Source organism: Physeter macrocephalus, chromosome 17, assembly GCF_002837175.3.
Source record: "Physeter macrocephalus isolate SW-GA chromosome 17, ASM283717v5, whole genome shotgun sequence".
Taxonomy (NCBI): Eukaryota; Metazoa; Chordata; class Mammalia; order Artiodactyla; family Physeteridae; genus Physeter; species Physeter macrocephalus.
The window spans coordinates 8187363-8200014 of NC_041230.1; the positions used below are offsets into that span (position 1 = coordinate 8187363).

General features: G+C 37.0%; 1 protein-coding gene across 2 annotated transcripts in view; it reads right to left on the reverse strand.

Annotated features, from left to right (window-relative positions):
* LOC102983850 (zinc finger protein 420) overlaps positions 1-12652 on the reverse strand; it is a 49206-nt gene that overhangs the window by 2966 nt on the left and 33588 nt on the right. Inside the window, exons 6-7 of one of the 2 annotated variants that reach the window (XR_003676591.2) lie at positions 12042-12168; positions 6949-7022 (exon numbers count right to left, since the gene is read on the reverse strand). Coding sequence is in view for 1 of the 2 variants with exons in the window: in XM_028478105.1 (XP_028333906.1) it covers positions 12146-12168 (23 nt within the window). In the remaining variant the exon portion in view is untranslated. Of the gene's footprint in view, positions 1-6948; positions 7023-11048; positions 12169-12652 lie in introns of those variants that run through there. The other variant, XM_028478105.1, reaches the window with a different exon arrangement.

Below are 12652 nucleotides of genomic sequence, written 5' to 3' on the forward strand. Positions count from 1 at the left end.
ACTCAGAAGATGTGGAGCAATAGGAATATTCATACAGTGCAGTTGAAAATAGTTTTTTAAAAAGAATAATTTATCAATATCTAGTAAAGTTGAAGATGTGGATACTCTGACCCAGCAATTCCACACTTAAACCTCTACAGAGCCTCTCCTTATGTGTTCAGGGAGATGTACATGAAGACCCACTTCAGTGTTGTTTGTGAAAATGAAAAGTTTAGGGTAAGCAAAACAATCATTAGGGTTTAAATAAGTTAGAATTGAAATTAATGAACTAGAGATACTTTTATCAATATGGATACATCTCAGAAACAATATTGAAATCGTACTAGAGGGTATTTTATATGATATGGTTCCACCTATTTATATAAAGTTTGAAAACATGCAAATCAACACTATGTATATTTTTCATGGCTAAATACCATATGGAAATAGTGTAATAACATTTATGGAAATAATCATCAAATTGTGATGACCTCTGGGGAGGGAGAAAAATGAGATTGAGGAAAGGATGCAAAGGGAGGTATCTTTTAATCATTAATTTCTTTAAAAAATAACTGGCCAGTTCTAAATTGATAAAGCTGGTTGTGGGTTTTTATTCTCTGTATCTTTCTATATGTTTAAACTATTTCATAATTAAAAAAACATGTAATGTTTGCTTTTGTCAGTTATTCCTTCACTATACCTCAGGCATGCCATATTCACCATTCATCCAATCCATAGTCACCATTTTCTTCAGAAAGAAGCTCGTATACAATTGCCTTCCAGATGCAATCACTGTTAACAATTTGGTGACTATCCTTCCAGGAATCAGTTTTGAGAATGACTATATTTTTACACTGAGAGTTTTATAGCCTACTTAACTGCATTTTTTTTCCCCATCATTCCTTTTTTCCCCCAGCTTAATTGAGGTAGTATTGACAAATTAAAATTATATATATTTAAGGTGTACAACATAATGTTTTTGTATATTTGTACACTGTGAAATGATAACCACAATCAAGCTAATTAACATATCCATCACCTCACATAGTTACCATTTGTGTGTACTACATTTTATCATCAATATGATTAACAATCACTCGCTATGTCCCCCCAGCCACTCCAGGCCCTGGCAACCGCTAATCTACTTTTTGCTTCTATGAATTTGACTATCCTGGACATAAATGGAATTATACAATATGTTGTGTTTTATGACTGACTTCTTTCCATTAGCATAATGTTTTCAAAATCCATGTTGTAGCATGTATCAGTACTTCATTCTCCTTTTAAAAAAATAAGACTTTATGTTTTAGAGAAGTTTTAGGTTCACATCAAAATTGAGTGAAAGGTACAGAGATTTTTTTCATATGACCCCCACCCCCACACATGCTTAGCTTCCCCCATTATCAACATTCCCCACTAGAGTGGTACATTTGTTATACGTGATGAACCTACATTGGCGTATTATCACCCAAAGTCCAGAGTTTACATTAGAGTTTACTCTTGGTATTGTGTAGTGTATGTGTTTGGATAACGTTATGATGACACAAATCCACCATTATAATATACAGAGTAGTATCACTGCCCCGAAATTCCCTGTGTTCCATTTATTTATCCCTGCCCACTAACCACTGGCAACAATAAATTTTTTGTTGTGTCCTTCGTTTTGCCTTTTTCAGAATGTTATATGGTTGATATCATACTGTATGTAGCATTTTCAGACTGCTTTCACTCAGTAATATGAATTTAAATTTCTTTCATGTCTTTGCATAACTTGATAACCAATTTCTTCTTAGCACTGAATAATATTCCATTGGCAGGATGTACCACAGTTTGTTTATTCATTCACCCGCCAAAAGACATCTTTGTTGCTTCCAAGTTTTGGCAATTATGAATAAAGCTGCTCTAAACATCTATGAGCAGGTTTTTGTGTGTACATAAGTTTTCAAATCCTTTGGGTAAATACCAAGGAACCCAATTACTGAATCATATGGTAAGAACTTCATTCCCTTTTTTTTTTTTTTTTTTTTTTTTTTTTGTGGTACGCGGGCCTCACACTGTTGTGGTCTCTCCCGTTGCGGAGCACAGGCTCCGGACGCGCAGGCCCAGCGGCCATGGCTCACGGGCCCAGCCGCTCCGCGGCACGTGGGATCCTCCCATACCGGGGCGCGAACCCGGTTCCCCTGCATCGGCAGGCGGACGCGCAACCACCGCGCCACCAGGGAAGCCCTTCATTCCCTTTTATTGCCCCAAATATTCCACTTTATGGTTTTGCCACATTTTATTTATCCATTCATCAGTGGGTGGACGTTTGGATTGTTTCCACATTTTGACTATTATGAATATTATTGCTCTGAACATTGTGTACAAGTTTTGTGTGGACATATATTTTTATTTCTTTTGGATATATAACTAGGAGTGGAATTCCTAGATCATATGGTAATTCTGTTTTTAAAATTAATTAATTTATTTATTCATTTTTGGCCACGCTGAGTGGCATGCAGGATCTTAGTTCCTCGACCAGGGATCAAACCAGTGCCCCCTGCAGTGGAAGCATGGAGTCTTAACCACTGGACCGCCAGGGAAGTCCCATAGATCATATGGTAATTCTACGTCTGACTTTTTGAGGAACTACCAAAATGTTTTCCAGTTACCACATCATTCTCAGTGCCAATGTATGAGGGTTCCAATTTCCCCACATCTAAACCAACACTTATTATTGTTCATCATTTAGATTATAACCATGCTGGTGGGTGTGAAGTGGTACTTATTACCTATGGTTTTGATTTGCCTTTCCTTAATGATGTTGAGCATCCTTTCATGTTTATTTGCCATTTGTATATCTTTGGAGAAATGTCTATGCAAATCCTTTTCAAATTTTTAAATTGGTGTCTTAGTTCAGGATGCTATAACAGAATACCATAAATTGGGTGACTTAAACAACAAACATTTATTTCTCATAGCTCTGGAAGCTAGAAGTCAAAGATTAAGGCACTGGTAGATCTGATGTCTGGTACAGACAGTCTTCCTGGTTTGCAGATGGCCACCTTCTCATTATATCGTCACATAGCCAAGAGAAAACTCATCTCTTTGTTTCTTTTTTTTGACAGCACTAATGCCATTCATGAGAACTACACCCTCATGACCTAATTACCTCCCAAAGGCTGCACCTTCCAGTTGTGGGTTAGGATTTCAACATATGCATCTGGTGGGGTGGGGGACACACTCAGTCCATAACAGTGGGGTTCTTTTTATTGTTGAACTGTAAGAGTGCTTCATATATTCTAAATACAAATTCTGCTATGGTCTGAATGTTGGTGTGTCCCCCACCCAACCAAAGTTCACATGTCAAACCGTAATGGTATTTGGAGGTGGAGCCTTTGGAAGATGATTATGTCATGAGGGCAGAGTCCTCACAAATGGGATTAGTGCCCTTATAAAAGAGCCCAGAGAGCTCACTTGCCCCTTCTGCCATGTGAGGACACAGTGAAAAGACATCCATCTAAGAACCAGAAAGTGGACCCTCACCAGGCATGGAATCTGCCAGCACCTTGATCTTGTACTTTCCAGCCTCAAAAACTGTGAGAAATACATTTCTGTTGTGTAAAAGCCACTCAGCTATGGAATTCCTTATAGCAAAAGGACTCAGACAAGTTACTTATCAGATATGTTATTTGTAAACATATTCTCCCATTTTATAAGTGTCTTTTTACTTTCTTGGTGGCGCCCTTTGAAGCAAAACAGTTTTTAATTTTGAAGAATTCCAATTTGCCTATTTTTTCTACTATTGCTATACTTTTGGTATCATATTAAAGAAACCATTAATCTAAGGTCACAAAGATTTCCACCTATGTTTTGTTCTAAGAGATTTATAGTTTTAACTCAGACATATTTCTGCATCAATTGATATGATTATTCAGATTTTCCTCTTCTTTCTATTAATGTAGCACATTACATTGGTTTTCATATATTGAAACACCCTCACAGGACTGGGATAAATTCCACTTGGCCACAGTGTATAACTAGCATATTATCACTAGTATTGTGTTGAGGATATTTGCATCTATATTCATAAGGGATACTGGCTTTTAGGAGTTTTTTCTGGTTTTGTTTTTTGTTTTTGGCTTTGATATCAAGCTATTGTTGACCTCATAGGATGAGTTTGGAAGTTTTCCCTTAAATTCAATTTTCAATTTTTGGGAAGACTTTAAGAAGTGTTGGTGTTCATTATTCTAGAATTCGTTAGTGAAGCCACCTGGTCCTGAGCTTATCTGTGTTGGGAGGTTTGTGATTATTGATTTAATTTCCTTTTTTGTTATAAGTCTGTTAAGATGTTCTATTTCTTCTTGAGCTGGTTTTTGTCTTTGTGTATTTCTAGGAGTTTGCCCATTTCATCAAGGTTATCCCTTTGGTTGGCCAACAACTGTTTGTATTATTCTCTTATAGTCCATTTTATTTATGTAAAATCGATAGTAACATCCCTACTTTCACTTCTGAAAGTGATTTAGTGATCTAATTCTTCTGTCTCTCTCTTTATACTCATAGACAAAGGTTTATCAATTTTGCTGTCATTTTCAAAGAACCAACTTCTGGGTTTGTTGATTATTTTTACATAGAATTCTCTATTTAGTTTATCTCTGCTTTAATATTTAGTATTTCTGTTCTTCTGATAGCTTTGGGTTTAGCTTGTTCTTTTTCTAGTTCCACATGGTGTAAAGTTAGGTTATTATTATTTTATTTTATTTATTTATTTATTTTTGGCTGCAGTTGGGTCTTTGTTGCTGCACGCGGGCTCTCTGTGGCGAGCAGGGGCTACTCTGTTGCAGTGCACAGGCTTCTCATTGTGGTGGCCTCTCATTGCAGTGGCTTCTCTTGTTGTGGAGCACAGGCTCTCAGTTACGCGGGCTTCAGTAGTTGTGGCACACGGACTCAGTAGTTGTGGCTCGTGGGCTCTAGAGCGCAGCCTCAGTAGTTGTGGCACATGGGCTTAGTTGCTCCGCAGCATGTGGGATCTTCCCAGACCAGGGCTCGAACCTTTGTCCCCTGCATCGGCAGGCGGATTCCTAACTACTGTGTCACCAGAGAAGTCCCTAAAGTTAGGTTATTGATTTGAGTTTTTCTTCTTTTTTTAATGTAAATATTTATAGCTATAACTTCCCCTCTGATTTGGATGCATCCCATAAGTTTTTGTATCTTGTGCTTTTATTTCAATTAGTCTCAAGACATTTTATAATTTCCCTTGTGATTTCTTCTCTGATACGTTGGTTAAGAGTGTGTTTAATTTCCACATTTTTTGTGGATTTCCCACTTGCCTACTGCTACTGTTATTTCTAGTTTCATTCCATTGTGATTGGTAAATATACCTAGTATATTTTCAGTCTTTTAAATTTTACTAACACTTGTTTTGTGGCTTACTATATATCTATCCTGGAGAATGTTCCATGTGCACTTGAGAAAAAATGAGTTTTCTGCTGTTATTTGGTATGTACTGTATATGTCTGTTGGTTTAAAGTGTTGTTCAAGTTCTCTATTTCCTTACTGATCTTCTGTCTCATTGTTCTGTTCATTACTGAAAGTGAAGTATTGAAGTCTCCAACTACTATTGTGTAAAAATTTCTACCTTCAATCATGTCATTTTTTGCTTCATATAATTTGCAGCTCTGTTTGTAGGAGCATATTATGAACAGAATGTTTGTGTGACCTCTAAATTCATATGTTGAAGTCCTAACCTCTAATGTGATAGTATTTGGAGATGGGGCCTTTGGGAGGTAATTAGGGTCAGATGAGGTCATGATGCTGGATACCTCATGATGGAATTAGTGCTTTTATAAGAAGAGACACCAGAGAGGTTGGTCACTCTATTTCTCTGTGCTTGGACAAAGAAGTGACCATACTGACACCCTGATCTCTGAATTTCTGCCACCAGAACTATAAGAAAATTAATTTCTGTTTATTAAGTCACCCAATTTATGGAATTTTGTTATGGCACCCTAGGCGAAGACAGTGCATATATGTTTATAATTGTTATATTTACTTGATAGATTGAATCTTTAATCAATATCTCTGCCTGACCTCAGAGATAATGAGACAGAAACTTTAGCGACCATACACAACATGGAATACACACTTTCCAAAAAGAGTTTGGAGAAGTCACTAAACAAATGGATGGCTGCAGTCCTCAACAAAAAAAATCAGCAATCCCTGAGGAGGAGAACAATCTGATTTCCACAGTTACAACGTTATTTTATTCAAAATGTCCACATCTCAACAAAAAATTACAAGGCATATAAATACAAAGGAAAAGTATGTCCCATTCATATGTTAAAAAAGAATTTGACAGGAACTATCACTGAGGAAACCCAGACATTGGATTTACTAGTCAAATACATTAAGCCAACTATCTCAAATATACTCAATGAGCTAAAGAAAACCACGGACAAAAAAAGTAAAGGAAATTTTTAAAATATGTGAACAAAAATGAATGTCAGTCAAAAGACAGAAATTATAAAAAGGAACTAAAAAGAAATTCTGGAACTGAAAAGTACAATAACTGAAATGAAAAATTCACTAGAGGAGTTCAATGGCAGATCTGAGGGAGGCAGGAAAGTTAGTGAAGTTGAAGATAAGGCAATTAAAATGATCTAGTCTGAAGAGTACAAAGAAAAAAGAGTGAAGAAAAATGAAGAAAGCCTGCGAGACCTGTGTGACAACATCAAGCATACCAATATATGTATAATAGGAGCCCAGAAGGAGGAGAGAGAAAAGAACAGGAAAAATATTTGAAGAAATGACTGCCAAAATCTCTCCAAACATGATGAAGAAATGAAATATATATATCCAAGACTCTCAATAAGCTGCAAGCAGGATAAGCTCAAAGGGGTCCACACTGAGACATGTAATATTTAAATTACTGAAAAGCAAAGAAAAGACAGAACATTGAAAGCAGCGAGAGGTAATCAATTTGTCACATACCAGGGAGCTTCAATAAGATTAACAGCTCATTTCTTATCAGAAACCGTGAAAGACAGTGAGGTATAGTTAACATCCTGAAAGAGAAAAACAAAAACAAAATGTTGACAGTTGTTCTACAGCTAGCAAAATTATCTTTCAAGAATGAAGAAGAGGGGACTTCCCTGGTAGTCCAGTGGCTAAGACTCTGTGCTCCCAATGCAGGGGGCCCAGGTTCGATCTCTGGTCAAGGAACTACATACCGCATGCTACAACTAAGAGCCACATGCTGCAACGATGATCCCGCGTGCCGCAGCTAAGACCCAGAGCAGTGAAATAAATAAATAAATAAATAAATAATAAATAAATAAATATTTTTTAAAAGAATGAAGAAGAAATTAAGATATTCCCAGATAAAAACTGAAGGAGTTTACTAGTAGACCTTCTGTTGTGAGTTCGTTAAATTAACATTTGGGGCTACTTAAGAGCCCCAGGGTGTTGGATGGTGAACTGCAGTTGAAAAAAAGTTCACAAAGGAATTGAAATAGAGAAGTTTATTACTCGCAGGTCCTGGAGGAGGTACACAGCACACCTCAAGGGGCCATGCAGGGAGGTCAAGGGTGCAGGCAGAGAGCACAGAAGGATGTAGGGCACATGCCTTTATTATGGTCTATGGGCACAGTGTTTTGGGGTTCCCATGCTAAGGCCAGATTGGTTGATTCAAACCAAAAAGAATGGAGTTTCAGTAAGCTTTGTGGAGGTCTTATCAAAGGAGAACACAAGGGGAAGGCCCTAGGAGGCAGGGGAGTCTGTATATTACATAGGCTGTTGGGGGGGGGGTCCTATCAGGAACTTACATTTACTTGTGACTTTCTGGGTAGTTACTTATGGCATGTGATTGGTGGGGGAGCTAGTGTTAATTCAAGGCCCTCGCAGGTCACTTGACTACACAAAATGGATGCCAAGGCAGCAATGTTATGAAATAGTTTAGCTAAACTCTCAATACCTTCCTTATAAGAAATGCTTTAGTCTAAAATGAAAGGACACTAGATAGTAACTTGAAGTCATAAATACATAGGAAAATATAAAAACCAGTATTATTGTACTTGGTTGGAACCCCTCTTCTTTTCTCTATGACTTAACAGCAAAGCATAAAAAAGAATAAATTTATGTTAATGGATACACAATGTATAAAGGTATAACCTGTGACAATAATATAAAGAGGGGGAAAAGAGATGTACAGGAGCAGACTGTATACTAGTGAGGCTAAGTTGGTATTATTCAAACTATGTTGTAAAATTTAAGATGTTAATTGTAATCCCCAAGGCCAACACTAAGAAAGTAACTAAAAATATACAGAAAAGGAAAAAAGAGAATCAGTCATATACTACTAAAAATTAAACTAAATACAAAGCAGATGCACACTGCACATTACGGAGGGGGGAAGGTGGCCCAAATGGACAGAGAAAGAGAGAATTTTTTGTTTAAAATTTCTTCTCCTGCCTTAAAATATAAATTTTATTTCATCAAATACATTCTTTTTTTTCTTTTTCTTTTGGCTCTGCCGCGTGGCTGGTGGGATCTTAGTTCCCCAACCAGGGATCAAACCCAGACCCACATCAATGAAAGCACTGAGTCCTAACCACTGGACTGCCAGGGATTTCCCATCAAATACATTCTTAAATGCGTTTTTATTATAAATTCTTATTTACCAATGGAAATTGCCTTTTTATATATTTAGTTCTAGAGATACATATATTTTAAAATTTCAAAGAATTAGCAAAGTTTTAAGAACTATCTCTCCACACACCATTAACATGTATCATTTTTTTTTAATGGGAGATCTTTTTTTAAAAAATATTTATTTATTTATTTTGGCTGCGCCGGGTCTTAAGTTGCGGCACACAGGGTTGCAGATTTCTTAGTTGTGGCTGGCATGTGGGATCTAGTTCCCTGACCAGGGATCGAACCCAGGCCCCCTGAACTGGGAGCGCAGAGTCTTACCCACTGAACCACCGAGGAAGTCCTAACTTGTATCTTTTTAAAAAACTTATTTATTTGGATTGAGTAAAACAATATTGGCTACATTTTTTTTGGTACCAGATATTATGACCAGCAGTATGGAAAGAGAGATAAAACATATGAATTAGTTCTAAAGCATATCATAGTTTAATTAGTGAGGCCAGAAGAGTGTAAAATGTAAAAATATAAAATAGTGAAACTAGGGAATTCCCTGGCTGTCCAGTGGTTAGAACTCCATGCTTCCACTGCAGGGGGCCTGGGTTCGATCCCTGGTTGGGGAACTAAGATCCTGCATGCCTCACAGTGAGGCCAAAAATAAATAGATACATAAAATAAAATAGTGAAACTAGTTAGAAATGTAAAGAAAATATTCTCAAAATTCTAGCATAATCATAGGTTTTTATTAGTTTCTCCATTTGGGAGGAGAGGGTAGTGACATTACACTTATCAAAAACTAAAAAGAAATGCAAAGATGGGACAAAATTTTTAAAAAACTCAAGAGGTAGTGTGGACCAAGGATTTTGTATCCAGCCAAGTTTTCCTTCCAATACAAGGCCATAGAAAAATAGTTTTCAATATGTATGCATTCCCATAATCCTTCTGGAGGAATCTAGGAGAGGGCAAGCTTCATCCAATCAGGAGTTTACTGGGAGGGCTTCCCTGGTGGCGCAGTGGTTAAGCATCTGCCTGCCAATGCAGAGGACATGGGTTGGAGCCCTGGTCAGGGAAGATACCACATGCCGTGGGGCAAATAAGCCAGTGCGCCACAACTACTGAGCCTGTGCTCTAGAGTGCACAAGCCACAACTACTGAAGCCCCTGCGCCTAGAGCCCGAGCTCCGCAACAAGAGAAGCCACTGAAGTGAGATGCCTGCGCGCCGCAACAAAGAGTAGCTCCCGCTCGCCGCAACTAGAGAAAGCCCGCGCGCAGCAGCAAAGACCCAATGCAGCCAAAAATAAATAATAAATAAATAAATAAATAAATTTATCTTAAAAAAAGTTTACTGGGAAAACTTCAGTAAAATGACTGAAAGTCAGCATTTAATATACTTATTATATATTATTACATATTATACATATCCAATGGTTTACCCAATTTTCCTCAAAATAACATCTTGCAAAATTATAAGGCAATATCACAACCAGGATATTGACATTGATATAATCTGATGATATTTAGATTTTCCCAGTTTTACTTGTACTCATTTGTGTGTGTATCTACATGTCTCTGTGTGTTTAGTTCTATACAATTTTATCATATGTAGGTTTGTGTATCCACCAACTTTGTCAAAATATAGAACAGTTCATCACAAGAATCTATTGCATTGTCCTTTTATAACTACCCCCATCCCTCCTGTTCTTTCATTCCCCCATCCTTAATCCCTGGCACCCACTAATCTTTTCTACATCATATAATTTTAGTATTTCAAGTATGTTATATAAATGGAATCATATGTTACCTATTGAGATTTTTTTTTTCTTTCCAATCAGCATAATTCCCTGGAGATTCATCCAAGTTGCTGTGTGTGTCAATAGTTCATTCTTTGTTTTAAAGTTTTAATTGCTGATTATTATTCCATGGTGTGGATGTACCATGTTTTTTTTAACCAGTCACTTGCTAAAGGACATCTGAATTGTTTTCAGTTTTTGGCTATTTCAAACAAAGCTGATATGAATATTTGTGGACTTTCAATTTTACGGTTCAATACATTTTTTATTTCCCTTGAAACTTCCTCTTTGACCCATGAATTATTTAAGTCTGTGGATTAATTTCCAAGTGTTTGATGTTTTCTTATTGTTTTCTGTTTTTATTGATTCTAGTTTGATTCCATTATGGTCAGAGAACATATCTATATGATTTCAATTCTTTTAAATCTTTTGATGTTTGTTTTATGACCCAGCATACAATCTATCTTGGTGAATGCTCTATGAGTCCTTAAAAGAATGTATATTATGCTGTTAGTGGGTAGAATGTTCTATAAACATTTAATTATATAGTTCTAAGACTGAAATACAAGTAAAATGAACAATGTCACTAGGACCATATTTGTATTTACATTCTGGTATATCTGTGTAAGTTTTCTATAGGGGATATATCTATTCTATATCTATATGCTTAATATGTCTATATACTAAGTCATTGGGCATATGCATCTTTAAAGCTAATAGGTATTACCTATGTTTCCAAAGTAGTTATGATTTTCACTCTCACCAACAGATAAAATTACCATTTCTCCAAATCCTCACCAACTCTTGATACTTGCCAACTTAATTTTTGCCAATAGACATTTGTGAGCAGGTGTCTGTGTAGTTCTGGTTCACATCCCTGATTACTAATGAGGAGGAACAATTTTTCTTATGTTTATTGATAATTTAGGTTTTCTTTTCTGTAAAATGCGTATGGATTTCTACACTTTTCAACTCACTTATTTGAGTTTTTCTGAGTGAAAGGAGTTTGCATTTTGAAGATATTCATCCACCCTTGTGCCAGTTATCAATTTATTGCCTCACAGCTCCAAATTTAACTTCAGTACCTGTTTTACTATAATGGACTGGCTTCTAAGCATTTTCTCCTTTAGAGTGAGCATTTCAATAGGCTTCTCTTACTGGACCTGGTGTGCAGTGTTTTGCTTTTTCTTGCTCCTCCTGTATGAGTGTTTAGTAGTGCGGGTATGTGAGAACATTCAGTGCTGTTCTGCCCCAGCCATGTACCTAGAGAGCATAGTCTTTTGGAACTCTGCAGCCCAGCCAAGGCCAACAGACTAACTTCCTGATGCAGATAATGTGAACTGTAGTCCTTGGGCCACAGCAGCTTCTGACTCTCCCTAGGTGCCCACACACAAGCTGTGGGTCACTTACGCCCTGGCAGGTTCCCATGGCCCTTTCAACGCAGACACCGTGTTCTCAAAATCTTGTACCAGCACCTCAACTATACCAGTTGCAATTCAGTTGTGTCCCAAAGGTTTCCTGTTTGTTCAATGACTATAGATCAGCTCTGGCCCTGGAAACCCACCAAAATTCTCCACCATCCAGTGGGCTGAAACCACACCTTCTGTGAAACTTGAACTGAACCCCAGAGTTAGAGATGGGGCCCACCTTCAAAATTTATCTTTTCTTTGATATTCTCGCTCAGCGTTTGGGTACTCTTCAGAGTCCTTTTACATCTTGCGGTTACTCTTCTACCACAGTTTGATATTTCTTTATACTCCATCTTGATCTAGAACTGGAAGTAAAATATATCCTTTAATAGCCACATTAAATATTTACCTTAACTGGAATTAATGATGCATTAGGATTTATTTCTACACTCTTATAGAAATTAATCTTTGAGCAAATGAGAGGGAAATTGCATATCACTTCTGATAATGTTTCACTGAGTCACAGGACCATAACTGGTAGGGGAGAATGGGAAATTTGTTATCGAGCTGGGTAGCCAGGTGCCCAGGAGGAAAATGAGAATTTTGGAACTCTGTCAGAATTATGGTACATCAACAAAAGAGTAATATATAAGAATAATATGCCACCATAAGAACAAAGAACTCTTCATATCTGAGAAGCTCTCAGGGACAAAATATATTTTCTGAGAATGCCCACTGAAATATATCCCATCTTATATGCTTTCTTAAAACATGACACTCTCCCATCAAAATATGCCTGCCTAGTATGATCCTTGACATTGATCTTAGTAATATTTTTTCTGATCTGTC